This window comes from Lolium perenne, chromosome 3 (genome assembly GCF_019359855.2).
Source record: "Lolium perenne isolate Kyuss_39 chromosome 3, Kyuss_2.0, whole genome shotgun sequence".
In the NCBI taxonomy this organism is placed as follows: domain Eukaryota; kingdom Viridiplantae; phylum Streptophyta; class Magnoliopsida; order Poales; family Poaceae; genus Lolium; species Lolium perenne.
In genome coordinates this window covers 45,360,133-45,381,937 of record NC_067246.2, presented here as the reverse complement: position 1 = coordinate 45,381,937, position 21,805 = coordinate 45,360,133, and the positions used below count along the sequence as shown (strand labels likewise).

At 44.4% G+C, this 21,805-nt stretch overlaps 2 protein-coding genes across 2 annotated transcripts; both read left to right on the top strand.

Annotated features, from left to right (window-relative positions):
• The first annotated feature begins 4,853 nt into the window (after nucleotides 1–4,853).
• LOC127339303 (uncharacterized) lies at nucleotides 4,854–9,102 on the top strand. Its single transcript, XM_051365171.2, has 6 exons — nucleotides 4,854–4,969; nucleotides 5,060–5,255; nucleotides 5,478–5,564; nucleotides 6,825–7,190; nucleotides 7,577–7,739; nucleotides 7,928–9,102. The coding sequence occupies exons 1-6, from the start codon at nucleotides 4,887–4,889 to the stop codon at nucleotides 9,100–9,102; spliced, it is 2,070 nt and encodes a 689-aa protein (XP_051221131.1). The 5' UTR covers nucleotides 4,854–4,886.
• A 3,668-nt stretch (nucleotides 9,103–12,770) lies between these two features.
• Nucleotides 12,771–14,047, top strand: LOC127338191 (uncharacterized). Its single transcript, XM_051364409.2, has 5 exons — nucleotides 12,771–12,799; nucleotides 12,880–13,053; nucleotides 13,147–13,515; nucleotides 13,596–13,811; nucleotides 13,880–14,047. The coding sequence occupies exons 1-5, from the start codon at nucleotides 12,776–12,778 to the stop codon at nucleotides 14,045–14,047; spliced, it is 951 nt and encodes a 316-aa protein (XP_051220369.2). The 5' UTR covers nucleotides 12,771–12,775.
• The last annotated feature ends 7,758 nt before the right edge of the window (nucleotides 14,048–21,805 follow it).

Sequence of the window (21,805 nt, the reverse complement as noted above, 5' to 3'; positions counted from 1 at the left end):
TTAATTGTCGGATCTTGTGAGCTGCCTAACATGATCAAGATCATCTATCTGTAATTCTATATGTTGCATTTGTTGGGATCCGATGAATAGAGAATACTTGTTATGTTGATTATCAAAGTTATGTCTATGTGTTGTTTATGATCTTGCATGCTCTCCGTTACTAGTAGATGCTCTGGCCAAGTAGATGCTTGTAATTCCAAGAGGGAGTATTTATGCTCGATAGTGGGTTCATGTCTCCGTGAATCTGGGGGAGTGACAGAAACCTCTAAGATTATGGATGTGCTGTTGCCACTAGGGATAAAACATTGGTGCTATGTTCAAGGATGTAGTCACTGATTACATTACGCGCAATACTTAATGCAATTGTCTGTTGTTAGCAACTTAATACTGGAGGGGGTGCGGATGATAACCTGAAGGTGGACTTTTTAGGCATAGATGCATGCTGGATAGCGGTCTATGTACTTTGTCGTAATGCCCAATTAAATCTCACTATACTCATCATAATATGTATGTGCATGGTCATTCCCTCTTTATTTGTCAATTGCCCAACTGTAATTTGTTCACCCAACATGCTGTTTATCTTATGGGAGAGACACCTCTAGTGAACTGTGGACCCCGGTCCAATTCTCTATACTGAAATACAATCTACTGCAATACTTGTTCTACTGTTTTCTGCAAACAATCATCTTCCACACTATACGGTTAATCCTTTGTTACAGCAAGCTGGTGAGATTGACAACCTCACTGTTTCGTTGGGGCAAAGTACTTTGGTTGTGTTGTGCAGGTTCCACGTTGGCGCCGGAATCTCTGGTGTTACGCCGCACTACATCCCACCGCCATCAACCTTCAACGTGCTTCTTGACTCCTACTGGTTCGATTAAACCTTGGTTTCTTACTGAGAGAAACTTGCCGCTGTGCGCATCACACCTTCCTCTTGGGGTTCCCAACGCATCATTCTCCATCGAGGCTAAGGGCTCTACCGGTAGCTATGTGGTTAATCTCTCTCTCATGTACCTCAATACAATGATCTCATGAACTGCCTTGCACGATTGAGATCCATATGATGAGCTTTCTATCACTATTAATCTATGTGCTACTCTAGTGATGTTATTAAAGTAGTCTATTCCTCCTTCATGATGTAAAGGTGACGGTGTGTGCATCATGTAGTTCTTGGCGTAGGTTATGATTGTAATCTCTTGTAGATTATGGAGTTAACTATTACTATGATAGTATTGATGTGATCTATTCCCCCTTTCATAGTGTAATGGTGACAGTGTGTATGCTATGTTAGTACTCGGTCTAAATTGCAACGGTCTATTATGCTCTAGAGGTTACTTAAATATGAACTCCGAATGTTGTGGCGCTTGTTAACTCCGGCTTGAGGGAGCTCTTGTAGCCCTACACAATGAATGGTGTTTGTTATCCAACAAGAGAGTGTATGTAGCACAAAGGAAGAGAAGTTATTTATTTATGTGATCATTGTTGAGAGTGTCCACTAGTGAAAGTAGGATCCCTAGGCCTTGTTTCCGAATAGAAAAGTTACACCACAGAGAATTGCCTCCTACGCCAGCAAGCTATTTTCTGGCACCGTTTCCAACAAGTTCTGCTACATGTTTACTTGCTGCCATATTTATTTCAGATTGCTATTACCACTCATATTCATCCATATTACTTGTATTTCACTATCTCTTCGCCGAACTAGTGCACCTATACATCTGACAAGTGTATTAGGTGTGTTGGGGACACAAGAGACTTCTTGTATCATAATTGCAGGGTTGCTTGAGAGGAATATCTCTGACCTCTACCTCCCTGAGTTCGCTAAACCTTGGGTGATTCACTTAAGGGAAACTTGCTGCTGTTCTACAAACCTCTGCTCTTGGAGGCCCAACACTGTCTACAGGAATAGAAGCGTGCGTAGACATAACCTATCTTGGATGATAGTAGTAGTTCTTATACAATGAGAAAGACTAGACATATCTGATGATAAAGAATGTAAGCTCCACCAACCTTTACTTCTGTGAATAATGCTTTCCTCCCTATAAATACTACTATATCCTCGTCTAAATAGATACAAGCTCCATTGTTCAACTTCACATTCACACGTTAGTAATACTAGATTGGTATGTTCAATAGGTGGAAATAAAGTAGAGAGAGAGAGAGAGAGGATATATAAGAAACTGTGGGAAAAGGAGACATCAAGATAATGCAAAAATTAGTAGTAGGAGAGGCCCTACTACAAATCAGTTAAACCTTGACGGACGATCCAAGTCCAAGGCTGATGAATCTCACATCCGTTAGTGACATCCTAGCAGTATGCTCGCAGCTACAAAAGAGTAGCACTGACCTGTCAGATGGCTCTATGCTTGTAAGTGAAATTTTTAAGGAAGGTTCTGTCGGGCATACGTGAGAGTCCCAGTTAGCAATAAGAGATAGTTATTTTTTTTGCATACGGAGAGCTTGGACGACAAATTTTTCTTCCATGTGTTCAAACTCTTGTGTGCTGTGCCATGATGATAGTAATTAGGTAACCAACCGATAAACGGTGTATGCTACAAGTTGTTCACTATTATCAGCTCGTTTTTGCCCATGTGTAATTGAAATTGTTAGGTTCTTGCTAATGAAGATTCTGTTATACTAGTTGTTAAATCTATGCCTCTAGTGCATACTTTGGTACATTAACTATTGTTTTCATATATTTTTTCTTATTGGAGAAAAATAGAAGGAAAAGGGAGGCAAAGCTAAGCCACATTTGACTAACGGATATGTAGGAGCTGATCCAAGGGACGCAAAGCTAAGCCACATTTTTTTCTTATGGCAAACACATTGATACCATGAATTTAATTGTTATGACTGTGCATAAATTTGCATTTGATTTTCTATATAAGAAAAGTCATGAACTTATGAAATTTTGTGAGTTGTATGTGGTCTTAAACACCAAGAAAACTTCGAACTGAGTAGCGGATACACAACTTTGTTCTATGCTTTCTGTTTAATATTTAGGTAAATAATAAACTTAGGCTTGAATACTAAATTTTCTGTTCTATATGTTGCCAGAGTATTTCTATATTTATCAAATTAATTGTTTCAATAAAGCATTGTTGTTTAATCTTTATTACTGATGTAATTGAGTGATATAATGGATCATCTTCAAGAAATGAAAGAGATCCAAGACTTATAAATTCCTTCCATTACTTTCAGTCCTTGCTACCTCATTTTTTTCCGTCCTCGCCTACTGATTAATTCAATTTGCAAGAGATATTCTAGTCATTATGATTATAACCTATAAGTGTTCCTATCATCCTTAATACTACTCTGGATGTGAGTAGCACATTGGAAGGGTCCCAACAAAATCAGGATTAATGCTTGGTGTTGGTAGTAGATATGTTTGATATAGAAGACAAATGGGCATGTGAAGAGACATAGGTTTTCGAATATTGGCTTAGATATTTTGATATTAGACCAACACAATTTTCTGAAATGAAGTTATACTAAAACTTATTACAATATTTCTTTACAAAGACAGTTGTGATTAATCATAGTCGACATGATTTTGTTTGAGGCGATATTAGTCCAAGTGAGAAGAGGGAAATCTTTTGACAATCCGGATATGCACATCTCTATAAAAGTAGTGGGGCATCTCATGTTGAACCTGGCAGGACATGCATACGCATAAGGCCCGTGACTAGGACCGGTCCAATTGTTCGTCGGGTCGTGAGATCCCCAACCCCTTGCGCGTCATGTTGACATGCACCTGCCTTACCCCCCACTACTAACTACTACCCTCATCATCGGTTAAGACCTACATCAAATACCATGGGTCCATATATACGCCGATGGTGAATGGGTTAGTCCACCCACAGGAAACTAGTTTCTAGCACTCGGTGGCTCCCGACCGAAGTCAACTCTAAGGGACATGATCCTCATAACCGCGTGAATCCGGTTCTCACATACTTAAGTTGTACCATCTAAATGTGCTACACAACAATTGGTGGAGATGGAGGAGGGGCATCAAATGAGGGTGGTGAAGCAAGAGGTTCAACGGTTGATGGGAAAGGGCGTGGGGGAGGCAACGATAGAAACTTTTATTGCATCCAAAACATGTTTTTGTGTCATTAGAAGATGGGTGTGATAGTTCTAAGTCTATTCTCAATAGAATGATGTCATCGAATCTGAGTTGCAACCAATGTTACAACTCATCTATAGCACGGAGCATAAAGCAAATCTAACAGTTTGGATGCACTTTTCTAGTTGCAACCTACCTTGCAATTAAATTTTTTTCATTTACACCCCCACTTGTTACTGAAAAAATCTCAGTTGCAACTCAATTGCACGAATCATGATGCTAATCCAATGTTCAAGGAATCTAATGAGCTCTAAACTAATTCCAAATCCGTTAGAAAATACATTTGTTTTATTACAAAACAACTGCATGGTTTTGAATTAGAAAAACTAGGTCCAAGGCTGGTCCAACCAAACACCCGTCGGGCCACGGGCTGGGCCGCTTCCTTAATTTGCTGATTTGGGCTATCCAGGCCCTACCCGGCCATTGGGCCAACAATTTCCAGGCCAGGGCCAAATTTTTTGGCCAGGTCTTCCGGCCGGGCTGCCCATACACAGTTATACACTAGCACCCATCTTTTCGACCTGAGGTATGTAGTAGTATCCTAAAAATCAAGAAGCAGATTTTAGTAGCATCGAAAACAAAATTTTGTCCCATGACAAATTCGGGTGTCTAAGTACCAATGGAGCTGGGCCATAAATTAGTTGAGGAAGCCAGGATCGATCTGATCTAGCGCTGGAATTGCTAGCGATCGCTCTCGGTAGTCCGACGCCGAGAAGGGGAAAAACCAACGATCATTTTCTTAGCCCGTCAGACACACTTGGAGATGGCGGCCGCGGCGGCGGCTCCGTCGGCGGGGAAGCGGAAGCGGGATCTCTCCGAGGACGACGCGTACCTCATCCTCCACAAGTCCGTCCTTTTCCTCACCCTTTCCGTGCACCATCCCTAAGATCGCACTAGCTAGGGTTTTAGCGCGCCGCTCAATCTTCACGCATGCAGGTACACGCCCGCTAAGATCCTGATGGCGCTTCAGGAGGTGTCGCAGCAGGCGGAGAGGAGGAGAATCGACTGGAGGGCGCTGGCGGCCAAGACGGCCACGGGGATCACCTCCGCCCGCGAGTACCAGATGCTCTGGCGCTACCTCGCCTACCGACACGACTTCGTCGAGAACGTCGACCGTAGCGCCCAACCTCTGGTCTGTACTCTCTTGGATTTGTTTGCCAATTTCAGATAGTTTCAGCCGAGTCTCCTATCAAAGGAACGCACGTCCTTTTTAGATCTTATAAGAGTTAAGATGCACTATACATAAATTCGGTTTTGTTCCGCTGTCGCCTCATCTTTTTTCTGATGGTTTTCTGGTACTTTTTTCTGATGGTTTTCTGGTACTTATGTTGCCTTGATTGGTGATGCATGGTAGGGTGATGAGAGCGACTTGGAATGTGACATTGAACCATGTCCTACCCCAAGAAGCGAAGCTGTAGCGCAGGCCTCAGGGCTCACCAAGGTATCACATTTTAGTTTTGTGAGAAGCATGTATATGTTTCTGTATTGAAGCTTATACGTTTGATTAGCTTATCAGATGCTCATTTTGCATTCAGGATATATGCAAAATCGTAGTTTCTGTTTCACATATTTTCCTTGTTTATATGCATTATTCAGCTCCCCAGGTTTATTATCTTAGACACTGACAAATTTTTTTACTCTAGCATTTTTTTGTATTTTGTTATGTGATAAATCCTATTTAGAGTGTGAGATGTGCCACAAACCGGTACGTAATATCGTGCCATGTATGTTATGAGCGTGTAACTAACATAGTATTGAATACGATCAATGCACAATGTTCACTTCACTCAAAAGCTTGATTGATGCCTTGTTTTCAGATGGTAGATCGATAAAGCTTGTCGTTTCACTAGAATATTAGTATAGTGAGTATAGTCTCGGTTGTTTTTGAGAAGTACACAAATTCTCTAAAGGGAGATTGAATTCTTATGAGAGCTCCAAATTTCTTGTTCTGTTGTAGAATGTAGTGTTCCATTTTATTTAATTTATAAGATAAGACTTCCTCGAATGACTCACGGATCGATTCACAAAAGAACTTCCTCGAATGACTCCCTCTCTATCAAGTTTCAAGAACTTCTGTTTCTAAAGAATCTGTTTGATCTACCAATCCTGCAACTGCAACTATGAGTCTGTCTATCTTTATAAGTTTATATGATGTTTGATCCCTCCAGTTACAAAAGAGCGGTCATCTCTTCGCCCCCTCTAGTTACAAAAGAGCATAGCTATGAGCCTATGATATACATGCAGTCAAACTTTCTAATCTTGGTCCTTTTTAATATCTATTTTCGGTAAATGCAACTAATAGTAATACTACTTTTTCACCAATATAGTTATAAATAATTAAATATATCTCATTTACATTATAATTGAAATTACACTAGCAGTGGTACTTGAGTGTGTAGACCCAAAATGTCATCCTTAATGTACAAGGATCTGCTAATGTAGAATAGTTCTTCTGACAGTCTATAAGAATCTATAAGAATACATGGTAGATCTCATAGAATGAGGGTTATTTAGTGCACATATATGCAGAAGAATTATTTTGTTGAATTTATGGAAAAGGCATACCTCTAGTTTATCAACCGCGTATTGATTACTTACAATGTGAAGTGTAATGCAATCGTGCCATGTACTATTTTCCTCTAGAGTTTTTTGCTATCTTAGATATGCATACTGACACTTGATCATGTGATATAAATTGCAGGTCTTACTCTATGGATGTTCACGTGAGCAAGCTTTTAGTCATCGTGTTAAGTCAGAAGTTCCTATGCTAAACAGTCCAAATCATAAGATATCACGTGTTGCATCTGACAAACAGCTTGGTCAGAGTGGCCGTCTAGCGAATGGTGCAGGTCCAGTTTCCAACTTAAAACGGGCATCCCATACAGGGTTATCTCCTGATCCTATTGATGGGAATGGACCACACAAAGTGAAAAAGCCAAAACCATGGTCTAAAGAGGAGGATGCGGACTTAACAACTGGTGTACGTAAGTGTGGTGAAGGAAATTGGCTGGACATTCTGCAAAAATATAGATTTGATAATACAAGATCTGCTGTTCAATTGTCTGAGGTAAGTCCGCAATCACTTTGGAAATTGCATATTAGCTTCTATTATGCTGCAGTTTATCCTTGTTTACATTCGTCATGTTTTCTGTAGTCATCCCGACTTATGGCATATACTGGTAAAATGGTTGGCAAATATGATAGGGTATGTGGGGCAAATACATGTGTGTGTCGACGTATTTATCCAAAGTTCCAAGTAGATATGCTTCTTGTTGCAGTTTTTATGTTACTTTCCCTAATGAGTTAATACAAGTTCCTTCTTAATCTTACTTGGGTTAATTTTATTATTTGTTATTTGCATTTAATTTCCGTATAATAACATTAATAGCATGATCCGGATGTGTAATATAATTTTTTCAGTAGAATTTTAGTAATGTGTATTGTTCTTTATAGAGATGGACACTAATCTCCAAGCGTCAAGGAGCAACCAAGACGGCTAACGCTGAACCAGTCGGTGTGAATTTCGATATGATAAAGGCTACTCAGGAGGCAGTTTCTATGGCTCTTGATAAGCGGCTTATGCGTAAGCCTGAATTATCATCATTAAGAAGATCAGGTATTTATGGAATTCTACATTATCAGTAAATGTTTTTCATTTATAATAGTGCTTATTTGCTGAACCATCCTTATATTTAGCATCCTATACCTTTGCTGCATATCTTAGTTCTCAGATGTAGATCTATTATGGCAATCTATATAGACCTTGTGCTTGCCTTTTGAAACTCATTAAGTTTTCTCATGCAGGACCTTCCCAACCAAGCACTCAACACGCTCCAGTATTTCTTAGTGCGACAGCTGAGTCAAAATCTGCAGCACCATCTTCATTATTCTCGTTGCCAGTTCCGGTCCCTCTGCCTGCGCAATTTAAAGTTCTGATGCCATCTCCTCAGGTGCAACAAGCTCATGCCCAAGTTGCACCCTTAAGAGTGTCAAATACTTCAAGCAAGTCACGAAGTAACTCAAAGAAGCAAGTTGCACAAACAAATCCTACAAATGCTCCTTCCTCGATACAAGCTGCTGCTATTGCTGCTGGTGGACGAATCGCCACACCAAGCTCGGCAACCAAGTTGTTGAAAGGTGCTCAATCGACGAAATCCATGCATGTAAGATCTCGAGGAACAGGAGCTTCAAAAACTTCTGCAACCTCTAAATCATCCACTATGGCTGGTGAGTCTGAGACACGGATTGGTAGTGCTCGACACCCGGAACTTCCAAATTTTAGTGCCCTGACTTCACCTCCTCATGTGACTACACAGTCAACCGGGCAAGTTAATGCTATCGTAGAAGTTGCAGCAGTTAGTAATCCCATGGAACAATCTGCTAGTGTACATTTGTTGGAAGCTGAGAGAATATTGAGCACCACAACATTGTCTGGCTCATGTGACAATATGGTAGAGATGGATGGTGACTCTACATTTCATGTAGTTACGATGGAGGACTTGTTTCCCGAAGATGTGAAGCAGTCTGATATTGTAGATATAAAGGCGGAGGAGTTCATAGGTACCGATACTGCCATGCTGGAGTTTGATCGCTATGTTGCCAGTCAGAAGAAAGAACAGAAACATCTACCCGCAGCTGAGAAAAGCATCCCTGTGTTTGATAGACCACCAGAAACCGCGAAGAAGACCAACAATCTTGGTTCAAGCTTTTCACGGGCGGTAACCTCTGGTGGCCTTGTTGGCACAGGCAATGCTGGTGTGTTAAGTAAACCATTAGGGAGGCAGCCATCTGGTCCAGGCACCATGAGCAAACAAAATAGGTGCCAAGAAATTTTGGCCCAGATGCAGCATTCCACGAACTCAAGAAGTAATAAAATTGTCAGGAATGCAGCTCCAGGCACCAGAACTCCAGCCAGGAATGCAGCTCCTAGCGCTGGAGCACCAGAAACAAATACAGCTCTCTACGCACTAGAACACTAGATCAGCTCTCTACGCACTAGAATACGGCTCTTGCGACAGGACCTCTAGCTAAGTATGCGGCTTCCGGCAAGGGGAACTCTCCAACCTGCAAGTAGGCGCGATAACATGCTAATGTCGTAATAATTGTCCTAGGAACCACATCTGTTAAATGTGAATATGGTCTCACACTCATAAACATTATTATTGTTTGGTTTCCCCCCTTTTCATTTGCCCCCTTCCTTTCTGAACAAAGTAATATGAGGTTCGTATTAATTGATTAGATTGGATTGCTTTTATCTAACAGTATCACAACTAATTAGCATAAGGAATACTCTGTTATACAACCGGCTGATGCATCAGCCGGTCGTTCGGAAACAACGCGTCCACGTAAAAGTGAGGCGTGTCTTATCCCCTTCTACCGTGGATGTGGACCATATATTCGTTTTCTGCCCCGGAGCGCAGAACGAGTCAAACTCAAGGCGAGGTTGAGCTCCACCACGGCTTTGTACAACAAACGCACTACGGGAAAAAAGCTCGTTGCCGTGCATTCACCTTTTGCCGTGTGCTCGCACACGAGCACACGGCAAAGAATACTTTGCCGTGCAACGTAAACAAAAAACGCACGGCAACGAGCAACGCACGGCAAAGAGGACCTACGGCACACGGCAAAGATAAAGCGCACGGCAAAGCCTCAGGAAAGCGCACGGCAATGAAAAGACGCACGGCAAAGAGAACAAGGCATTGCCGTGAGAGGTCCTTTGCCGTGCGCCAGCCCCACCCGCACGGCAAAGGCTGCTTTGCCGTGCGCTTTGCACAGTCGCACGGCAAAGGCTGATTTGCCGTGCACATTTTCCTTTGCCGTGTGCCTTGTTGTATTTTCTCTTTTTTCTTTCTATATTGTACTTATTTTAATGCTTACATTTTATTCTTGAAATATGACAAGTACCACATCTTGATTAATGCAATGTTTATACCATATTTTTGCTATACGACAAGTACTCTAAGTCCTTACTCCCCCTCCAACATATCAGGGTTTCGGAGTAAACAAACCGCGTTCGGGGGATCTTCCAAGTGCTATCGCCTGAAAAAGAGGCCGGCCACATAGCCTTGCACCATTTGGTGAATCACACATTCCAACACACTTTTACACATATCCTAGGTCCGCTTGCAAGTTTTGGTGGCATTCCAGTGCTCCGGGGGTCATTCCACCCCGAAAACGGCGGTCTGCGTGCCTCGAGGGGTCTACCCCCCTAGATTTCTCCGCGCGAGGTTCCACCAACATACTTTTTGGTAGGTTTAGTTTTGATTAGGCCATATACACATGGAAAGCTAGGTTTGGCACACTTTGGCACAATGTAGCCACCGGTATACCCGCAGCGGGACACTTCAGCCTACAAGTCGAGGAATCTTCCAAGTGTTATCGCCTGAAAGAGAGGAATGTCACACATGGAAGCAATGCCTTGCACCATTTGGTGAATCACACCTTCCACCACACTTTAACACATATCCTAGGTCGACATGCAAGTTTTGGTGGCATTCCGGTGCTCCGGCGGTCATTCCCCCCCGAAAACGGCGGTCTGCGTGCCTCGGGGGGTCTCTACCCCCCTAGATTTCTCCGCGGGAGGTTCCACCAACATACTTTTTGGTAGGTTTAGTTTTGATTAGGCCATATACACATGGAAAGCTAGGTTTGGCACACTTTGGCGCATTGTAGCCACCGGTATACCCGCAGCGGGACACTTCTGCCTACAAGTCGAGGAATCTTCCAAGTGTTATCGCCTGAAAGAGAGGAATGTCACACATGGGAGCAATGCCTTGCACCATTTGGTGAATCACATCTTCCACCACACTTTCACACATATCCTAGGTCCAGATGCAAGTTTTGGTGGCATTCCGGTGCTCCGGGGGTCATTCCCCCCCGAAAACGACGGTCTGCGTGCCTCGGGGGGTCTACCCCCCTAGATTTCTCCGCGCGGGGTTCCACCAACATACTTTTTGATAGGTTTAGTTTTGATTAGGCCATATACACATGGAAAGCTAGGTTTGGCACACTTTGGCACATTGTACCGACCGGTATACCCGCAGCGGGACACTTCAGCCTACAAGTCGAGGAATCTTCCAAGTGTTATCGCCTGAAAGAGAGGAATGTCACACATGGAAGTAATGCCTTGCACCATTTGGTGAATCACACCTTCCACCACACTTTCACACATATCCTATGTCCACATGCAAGTTTTGGTGGCATTCCGGTGCTCCGGGGGTCATTCCCCCCCGAAAACGACGGTCTGCGTGCCTCGGGGGGTCTACCCCCCTAGATTTCTCCGCGCGGGGTTCCACCAACATACTTTTTGATAGTTTTAGTTTTGATTAGGCCATATACACATGGAAAGCTAGGTTTGGCACACTTTGGCACATTGTAGCCACCGGTATACCCGCAGCGGGACACTTCTGCCTACAAGTCGAGGAATCTTCCAAGTGTTATCGCCTGGAAGAGAGGAATGTCACACATGGGAGCAATGCCTTGCACCATTTGGTGAATCACACCTTCCACCACACTTTCACACATATCCTAGGTCCACATGCAAGTTTTGGTGGCATTCCGGTGCTCCGGGGGTCATTCCCCCCCCCCCCCCCCCCCGAAAACGATGGTCTGCGTGCCTCGGGGGGTCTACCCCCCTAGATTTCTCTGCGCGGGGTTCCACCAACATACTTTTTGATAGGTTTAGTTTTGATTAGGCCATATACACATGGAAAGCTAGGTTTGGCACACTTTGGCACATTGTACCCACCGGTATACCCGCAGCGGGACACTTCAGCCTACAAGTTGAGGAATCTTCCAAGTGTTATCGCCTGAAAGAGAGGAATGTCACACATGGAAGCAATGCCTTGCACCATTTGGTGAATCACACCTTCCACCACACTTTCACATATATCCTAGGTCCACATGCAAGTTTTGGTGGCATTCCGGTGCTCCGGCTGTCGTTCTCTCCTGAAAACGGCGGTCTACGTGCCTCGGGGGGTCTACCCCACTAGATTTCTCCGCGCGGGGTTCCACCAACATACTTTTTGATAGGTTTAGTTTTTATTAGGCCATATACACATGGAAAGCTAGGTTTGGCACACTTTGGCACATTGTAGCCACCGGTATACCCGCAGCGGGACACTTCAGCCTACAAGTCGAGGAATCTTCCAAGTGTTATCGCCTGAAAGAGAGGAATGTCACACATGGGAGCAATGCCTTGCACCATTTGGTGAATCACACCTTCCACCACACTTTCACACATATCCTAGGTCCACATGCAAGTTTTGGTGGCATTCCGGTGCTCCGGCGGTCGTTCTCTCCCGAAAACGGCGGTCTACGTGCCTCGGGGGTCTACCCCCCTAGATTTCACCGCGCGAGGTTCCACCAACATACTTTTTGATAGGTTTAGTTTTTATTAGTCCATATACACATGGAAAGCTAGGTTTGGCACAATTTGGCACATTGTAGCCACCGGTATACCCGCAGCGGGACACTTCAGCCTACAAGTCGAGGAATCTTCCAAGTGTTATCGCCTGAAAGAGAGGAATGTCACACATGGGAGCAAGGGTAAGGGTGACTGGCATGCACTACGAGGCACGTGTCCAGTGCGTCCGCGACTGGCACGCCGAGCGCAAAGTTTGGATGAGTAAGGCTGATTGCCGGGATACGCTCATGGCACCGTGGCAGTACCTGCAGGTATTAGCATCGATGTGTTATTTATTTCCGCATTTTCATGTAGTTTATGTTCTAATAATGGGTCTATCTTGTGTATGTAGAACCCTCCTCAGTACGTCGGGGAAGACAAGGCGTGCTTTCTTGCGATGGTCATATGGTGGACATCCCCCGAGTACGCCCGGAAGCACGAGGAGGGCAAGCAGAAGCGTTTAGAGATGGGAGGTGGATCACATGTCCTGGGCAGCAAGAACTTGGCCCTTACCTTGCAGCAAGAGGTGAGCAAATGGTTTCTTCATTCTTTCGTTTCATGTTATTGTTAGCCCCGCAAGGGTGTCCCTCTTCACTTACTTGCATGTACTCTTTAGCAGGAAGTGAAGACAGGCGTGACACCAAACTTGTTTGGCCTTTTCCAAAAGTCCAAGACCAGGAGGGAGCCGCATCCTGAAACGGGGTCCGTGTGGGTCAACGGGCTAGCGGAGGCCCAGTGTGGCGCGTACCGCTCGACGTTCAAGGCCAAGCACGGCGAAGACGCCGACCCAACCACCGAAGACTTTGATGTTGAGGTTGCGGTGCTTGCGGGACAAGGCAAGAAGGGTGGCCGCCTATGGATTGCTGACGGGTTAGTCGACCCAAAGACCATTCCATCTCTACGCCAGATCCGTCGTGGGCGTACGAGCGAGCAGCCTCGGGTAGAGACCCGCCCACGGGCTTCGGACCTAGCTGTGGAGAAGTTACGGGTAAGTTCTTCGTCGATCCTCTACGCTTCATTACATGTTTTCCATTGCAATGTTACTGACATCGCGGCAACACAACGTAGGCGGAGATGGAAGAAAGGGAACGGAGGCACCAAGAGGAGCAGATGCAGATGCAGCAGCAGCTTAGGGAGAACATGCAGATGCAGCAGCAGATGTTGCAGCAGATGCAACAACAGCAGCAGATGTTCCAGCAGATGTTCATGAACCAGGCCGTGGTGACTTCCCCACCGGGGAGTAGTGCTCCTAGCACGTCGTGTCCTCCTAGGTTCCCCAACTGGGTAAGTGGTTAACTTAATATCTCCGTCTCAATCTTGTTTGTTGTCTAACCGAACTTTGGATATTGCAGATCCCCGCGCCTGATCCGCGGGTGTTGGCGCTCCTCCAGCAACGCCCAAGTCAGAGCCCGCTGACACCTGGCTTGACAATCAACAATACGAGCATCATCCGGAGCCTGCAGCAGTTTCTAGGTGAGTTCTCCTACACTTCTAATTCTTCCATACCATGTCACTTGTGAATTTTAGCCATTCAACCATGTCAATTTTAGCTATTCCATGTTAATTTTAGCCATTCCATGTCATTCTTAGCCATTATGTTGAATTTTATCCATTTCATGTCAATTCTAGCGATTATGTTCAATTTTAGCCATTCCATGTCAATTCTAGTTCTTTCATGTCAATTCTAGTTCTTACATGTCAATTTTAGCCATTCCATGTCATTCTTAGCCATTATGTTGAATTTTAGCCATTTCATGTCTATTCTAGCGATTATGTTCAATTTAGCCATTCCATGTCAATTCTAGTTCTTCCATGTCAATTCTAGTTCTTACATGTCAATTTTAGCCATTCCATGCCACTTATGCATCTATGAACTTGTAGGAGGACAAGGAGGTGAAGAAGGACAAGGAAGTGGAGAAGGACAAGGAAGTGGCGAAGGTTGATGTTGCTTGTGTATGAACTTGTTGTGCGACTTGGAACATTCTATGTTGGAGACTTTGTTGTTGATGTTGCTTGTATGAACTAATTATGCGACTTGGAACTATTGTATGGACTTTGTTGGACTACTCGTGTATGAACTATGTTGATGATGATGCAAATACTCTATATATTGTGCTATATGTGTATCTGGACTGTTATTGGTATTTGTGAATTGCATATGCAGGGATTAATGGGGAAGCAGGGAAATTCTGGAATTATTTCAGCATCTTTGCCGTGCATATGCACACGGCAAAGACAAATGCGCACGGCAAAGGCCTTCTTTGCCGTGCACACACACACACGGCAAAGGGGGCCTGCTGTGCAATGCGCCGCTGCGGCTGTCCTGCTGGGGAAACTTTGCCGAGCGGGGTGGAGGCGAGGCGCACGGCAAAGCCTCGCCTTTGCCGTGCGGGTTGGAGGTGACGCGCACGGCAATGTCCAGCGCACGGCAAAGGTTCCAGGCACACGGCAAAGCGTGGCGCACGGCAAAGGCGCCACAGCGCACGGCAAAGCCACGACGCACGGCAAAGGCTTTGCCGTGCGATTTTTGCGCGACGCACGGCAAAGACGGCTTTGCCGGCCGGATCTTTGCCGGGCAAACTTTGCCGTGCACGGCCGCACGGCAAAGGCTTTGCCGAGCGGATTATCGCCTTTGCCGTGCGATTTGGGCGCACGGCAATGTCCTGTTTTCCCGTAGTGAACGACGCCGACGAAGTCCTGCTGCTCGCGAAGGATAGCGGACAGTGGCGATCTCGACGCCCATGCCGCCACGAGCTCCCGCGGCAAGCTCCCGCCCGGCGCCACGTCCCCTGGCCTACGTGCTCTTGCCGGTGCTGCGCACACCCCACCCGCACACGCCTCCTTGGCCGCGCGCCGAACGCCACGCCCTTGTCGCCGCAAGCTCCCGCAGGCGCTCCCGCCAGCACTGCACACTCCTATCGTGAGCTCGTGCCCTGGCCGTTGCCTCTGCAAGCTCCTACCATGCCCGTCGCGGGTATCGGCCACCCACCGCCGGTGGATTCATTGCCAGCGACGTCAGATCGGCCATGGTGGTGTTTCCATGGGTATGGTAAAAACTAAAAAGTGATTTGCACCAATGTTACATAAGTAATCATGTAATATTATATACATTGCACCAAAATGTTTTATGTATTGCAGAGAAATGTTGTTTACTAATATCTCATTTTTAAATGTTACGAGAAAAATGATGGATTTTTTTTGTCCCAATAGCAAAAAAAATTGCACCATCATTTCACGACTAAACAAAAAATGTTGGAGACCAATATTACATACTATGAAAAAGTGTACCACTAACGGAAATTTTTGTACCACTGGCAGAAAAAATGTTGGAGACAAATGTTATATACTTTGAAAAAATTTGTTACATACAAACCATTTTTTATCATAATCAGACGCACGAGAATCACGCACTTAAACAGATCTTATGGTCGGGAAGGCAGCTGATAAGAGGCATTTTTACAGCCGGCTAATCCCTAGCGCTTCCCTTAGGCCTTAGCATAACTGTTTGGTTAATTTGCAATGATTCATGCATCCTGTTGGCTTTCCAAGTGCATGAATTTGACTGCCTCTAGGCGGTGTTGTATGGTGCCAGTGTTAACCACCGGGTCAAAATAGACGTTGTCATAACTTTGCTTAGTGCAAGTTTGGTTGCGCCCGGACCATGAGGTGTACTGAAGTTGTTGACAATTTGAGGAATCTATGAGGCTCAGCGAATGAGGTTGATGCGCTTGCGGACAATCAATAAACGAGAAGGTCGAATTATGGATCAAGGAAGGATGCATCAGAAGGAAGAGTAGATGGCTATGCCATTGGAAGGGACTGAGACAGAGAGAGTGGGGCATAGCCCCTATTATCCCGGTAACAAGTTCCAACTATGCTCTTCTTAGGTTCTTTCTTTCTCCTTCACCATACCACATAACTAATCAATCAATCTTGACCTAGACTTTCCATCTTCCCCACTTGATTCATCTTGAAAGCGGAAAAGAAGAGGCATGAAAACATCCTTCAGTTGGAAGCCCGATGGAATGCTTTCACGCCCTAAGGAGTCACCTTGAGAGAGTGCCATACACTTGGTCTGCTCGTGGACCATAGTTTTCAAGGTTGCTACCGTGTCACTTTGAGCAAGGCGACACTGTTGTTTATCCTCAGGTACAACCCTTGAAACTTGTGTGGATTTTGAAGAAAAAATAGGCATTGCATCTTTTGATCATCCGTATGAAATCCTGGGCAATGGTTGCAGCCTGCAGGTGCTTATTGACAACATCGCTTCCATTGATAATAGGTTACATCCTTTTACTTTGTAAAAGTATTTTTTTACCAGAGCACACTTTCAAAGTGAACATCTGATACATCGGTATGTACTCTATGAAGTAGCATATTCATAATTTATGTACTTATATGACACAAGTACAAATGAAAATATGCTTTCATGCTTTTCACCTTCTAATTAGTCTCCCATGTTACACTTCACACCAGGGCCCAAAATTTGTAGATACCGCCCTAGTTATGTCAACTCGAGCATGGGTGAGTGAAATAGAAAGGCTTGACTGAGCAAATGACCTTTGTGCTCCTAGCTATTCAGAATTGCAAGAGCAGGCAACATGACAAGCAGCTCTCTACGAGATAAACGAAGAGAGGAACATTGCACTGAAATTGTTGATGGTCAGGGTGGAACAAATGAACAATGGTAGTCACACAATCATAAATTGTTGTACAGAATCACGATTAACATGCATAAAATATGAGGAAATGCGGGGGAACATTCCGTATTTGAAATCATCGCTATGAAATCTTGGGCTATTATTTCAGTTGGTTATTGACAACACTCCTTTGATTTGAAAATAGGTTACATCTAACCTTAGGATTTTACTTTGTAAAAGTATTTTTTGTAAAAGAACACACTTTCAAATTAAATATCTGATATGTCGGTATGTACTCTACGAAGTAGCATATTCAGAAGTTATATTACACAGGTACAAACAAAGATATGCTTTCGTGCTTTTCGCCTTCTAATTTAGTCTCCCATGTTACACTTCACACGAAGGCCCAAAATTTCTGGATACCGTCCTAGTTGTGTCAAATCCAGCAAGGGCCAAGGAACTAGAAAGGCTTGACTGAGCAAATAACATTTGTGCTCCCTAGCTATTCAGAATTGCAAGGCCACAGAACATGACAAACAGCTCTCTACGAGATAAGCAAAGAGATGAACATTGTTGAAATTGTTGATGGTCATGGTGGAACAATGGTAGTCGCACAATCATAAGTTGTTGTAGACAATCATGATTAACATGCAGAAAATATGAGGAAATGCAGGGGAACATTCCGTATTTTCCTGGCGGACCACAGTAGCAACAAAGTTCGAGGACAATACCATCTGAGAAAAGAGAAAAACGAGGAGCCTTATAAATGTAACAAGCTACCGATTTGGAAAACACCGTTATTTAGTATAGGTTACCGAGGCCTGCAATAAAATAATATCTATACCAATTTGGCACAGCTGACTAGAAGAGTACTGGATCCCGGTAGATTTGTTGCTCCCAATGTCTCCTTTTCCCACTATTTATAAAATTTCTTGTGTTTCCCTCGAGTCTTATCCTATTCTTAACCAAAGCTAGTGTGGATATTTTCCATTGAGGTAGAGATAGAATGGTATATATAATGATGAAAACATATTTCACACAAGTGAAAATTCTTGGATTATTGATTTCTGCTGATGAATGCCAAGTCAGAGAAATTTCTTAGATTTGTCAAATTTTAAATGTATCAGAACTTTCAGAAGCAACATTGTGACATATATGGAGAATTCTTGGAGTACTATTTTTCAGAGTCAAAGAAAATTCTTACACGGATTGGAGTATTAATTCTTGGAGATTTTCCATCCGGCGGTGTCCTATGCGGTGCCTCATTATCGCCATGCAGACTCACACATGCGGTGGTTCGAGAGTAAAGCTCCACCCACCATGTTCAGCTAGACACTATAAATATGATAACAAAAGCATCTTATCTAATGGATATATGCATTATTATCTTGCTCGTTCTGCTTCGACTACAAACGTCTAACTTGCTTTGGACGACATGACGCCACATCCTCTACCATCTCTTTTTCTAGTGCTTAGTCACATTAGGCAATCTAGAAACGAGAGGCCTCGGGAGCTAACCCTTCCCTTATTGGAGTGGGGGATTAAATTTCATAGCATGCTCACTCAGATCACATCAGTCTGCTATGGAGGCAGCAGGATGAGGGCGAGGATGTGATGCTGGCAGGGATGCTATTCCACTGAGATTGCTTACGACCTGAGACCGTCCTAGAAGGCAGATAATAGGTGGACCATGTCCACGTTCAAGACAACGTTCGTGGTCTTGGGAAACTTGAACTGCTCTTCAATATCAAGGCACCCGATCTTCACCAAGTAGGAGTTCTACATGTTCGGTTAGAAAGGTATAATTGGTGCTACAACAAAAGGTTATCCGTCCGATTAAATTAAAATAAGAACGTAACTATTTGGATGAACCAACATTACGAGAGTCGGTCACTCTTGGCAACCATCTCACCCACCCTTCAGTTGGCTAGACGAGTGGGCCATCACTCGTGCTCGTCTGCTACCACTACAAATGCGGTGAAGAGACCGCACAACGAACTTGGCTTGGAACGGAAAGGAATTGGACGGCAGCTTCGGCCGAGGATTGGCTTGGCCAGTATTGCGTGTGTTGCTTGTTCCCCTTCTTCCTCCTTAGATTTTCCACGGTTCCTCCGAATCCAAGCTTGTAATCTGAACCAATCGATAAGCTAGATAAGTTGAGCAGTAGTAGCAGTGGACTCTTACGATTGGTATGAGAGCCAATTCGATCCCCTCCCCAAAATTCCCCAAAAGTTTCCACCCAATTATCCCCTACCACCAAAGCCATGGAGCCGACCCTGCTCATGAAGGTGACGTATGAATTCGCCATGGCTGACCCGGAGAACTGCGATCAAGAGTGGGCTGCCTGCCTCGCGTTGGTGAACGAGAAGAAGGCCGCATCGGTTACTTGTCCGATGACTTCTACCTCTTCTCTACACCACCGAGCTCGTGCCACCGCAGCAGCGGCGATGGCTTCACCAGCGGCATGCTCGACCCCGACTTCCGCGCTGTACCATCGAACTCGACCGCAACCCCTACGAGTCGTGTCGCCCACTGTACCTAGACGATCTTACTCCGGAGGCCCGACGTATCTACCACTTTCTCGTCAGCGGCTCCGCTAGACGGCTAGAACAAGCCCAACCGCATCTCCGTGTGTTCCTTACAACCCTGTGTCCATCAGCGGAAGTCTCGAGCCAGCGTTTGAGAGCGGAACACCTGAGACGGACCTCCACTCCGTGAAGCCCTCCACATGCTCGACAAAATGCCGAGAAGGCGACATGAGCGTGTGACACTGGCTCCATCGTCCCCAGCGGCAGTGCATACCTCATCAGCGCTGCCAGCTGCTGTCGCTACTGCCAATGTTCCCATGGTGCTCCAGGTCCCTGCGGAGATTGACGTAATCTATGACGAAGTCGAAATTGGCGCACCAACTTAAAATGGAAGTGTCAATTGAAGCACTAGTTAGACTTTACAGAAATATGGTAAGATAATCTGGCAAGATAATCTGGTAAGAAAATTATATGTAAGCCTAGACATGTTCTACTAGTGATGGTCCACCGGGGAGCACAAGAAGTCAAGAAGGCACTAAAGCTCATGGATTAAACATTGTTCTGCTCCAGAAGACATTCTGGTTTCTTTTAAACTTAAGGCCTTAGGCCTGCTTTAAATTAATAAAGCACCAACACATACATAGTTAGGATACAAACCGAGCAACCGCTCACACACCGAACATCCAACACAACGAGCAACCGCTCAAACACAGCACGCAAACATCAGGTCCCCAGACCAAGACATAGGCCTCATATGAAAGTTCAACAACGTCTAACATAAGCGATGCATATCAGTAACCCGCACACTCAACCCGGATACATAGCGATGTCAGGGCACCGTCCACGCCGTAAGGTCCGCATGAAGCCGCCGAGAGGCACCCTATAACCTCCCCAATCATAAATGTAGGGGAGAAAGAGGAGAAAACACCCTTGAACAGCCCCCCTACACATGGCACCAATAAATCCGCGTCCCCAACCCACCCCTCCTTCTTCCCTATACATTGGGGTGGTGGAAGCCTCCCCTATACAAGTAATAATAAAGTTAATGCCTACTTAGGTTATTGATGCTCTATTATTTGTGAAGTTAGGTACAAAATATTCTTAAAATATAGGTGAATATGGTATAGGGAAGAAAGTATGGAAGAGCTGTTGGAAATTAACAAAATTTAGGGAAAGAATCTTCATAGGAAAAGCCCCTACAGGAAGATATAGAGGGGAAATATTGGGGAGCTGTTGGACTTAGAGCAACTCTAAAATAAAAAAGAGCCGGAACCAAGCACCGTGCGCTTGCTTGTTGGTTCACGGTGCGTGGAGCAGAGTTCACAGCATAGAGTGATTCCGAACATTTCCTTACTTAAGGGGCTGCTACATTGTGGGAAGCGCAAGAGAGCACTAAATTTTCCAATGTATGTTATTTTTACGTTTCTAAACAGACACTAAATTCAGGTTCCTTCTCTTGGATAATAGTGTGGCCTGATAAGCAACTTTATCCCGTTTCTGTGCCTGATTGCTTGTGCTGACCCTCGCCTACCCAGGTTGTGCTAGATGCTGAATTTCCATTAGGTGATTATCAGGGGGATCGAACCATATACTCAGGTCTCAGGAGACAAAGCAGGTCCATCTTCTAGGTACCTTGGCACGAGAGGGCCTTTCAACAGAGCAGAAGATGATCAACGTAAAAAAAAAAAAAAAAAAAAAAAACAGAGATTTGAACTGAATTTTAGTTTGAAAATCCATTAGAAACTGCTGGAGTAACAGGAGCTTCCACACAATGGATCATTCGATTACTCTTCCTCTGTATTTATACACTTAATGGTCCCATAAAGTTTATGGTACTTATTCAAAAACAGATGAGATCTTATCTGCCATAAGTCTAATCTATGCTCAAGTATACTTACAGAGATACAAGTAACCCATTTCACCTGATTCTAACTTGAAACAGTAGAATGCAATGGCCAAGTTGTTAAAAGGGTAGACATGGTAACGTGTAACAACTTATCTGTCATCACATAGTTGCATACTTTATGATGCCCAGCGGCATCACTGATATATACAGCTTGTTATTTGCGTATAGAACTACAACTTGTTCTTTGCACATAGAACTACATAA

Excerpts from the sequence above, each read along its gene's own strand:
- LOC127339303 (XM_051365171.2), top strand. The coding sequence starts at position 4,887 with ATGGCGGCCGCGGCGGCGGCTCCGTCGGCGGGGAAGCGGAAGCGGGAT. Across the intron at positions 4,970-5,059 it reads GCGTACCTCATCCTCCACAA|GTACACGCCCGCTAAGATCC; the intron begins GTCCGTCCTTTT and ends TCACGCATGCAG. Across the intron at positions 7,191-7,576 it reads CTGCTGTTCAATTGTCTGAG|AGATGGACACTAATCTCCAA; the intron begins GTAAGTCCGCAA and ends TGTTCTTTATAG.
- LOC127338191 (XM_051364409.2), top strand. The coding sequence starts at position 12,776 with ATGGCACCGTGGCAGTACCTGCAG. Across the intron at positions 13,516-13,595 it reads TAGCTGTGGAGAAGTTACGG|GCGGAGATGGAAGAAAGGGA; the intron begins GTAAGTTCTTCG and ends AACACAACGTAG. Across the intron at positions 13,812-13,879 it reads CTCCTAGGTTCCCCAACTGG|ATCCCCGCGCCTGATCCGCG; the intron begins GTAAGTGGTTAA and ends TGGATATTGCAG.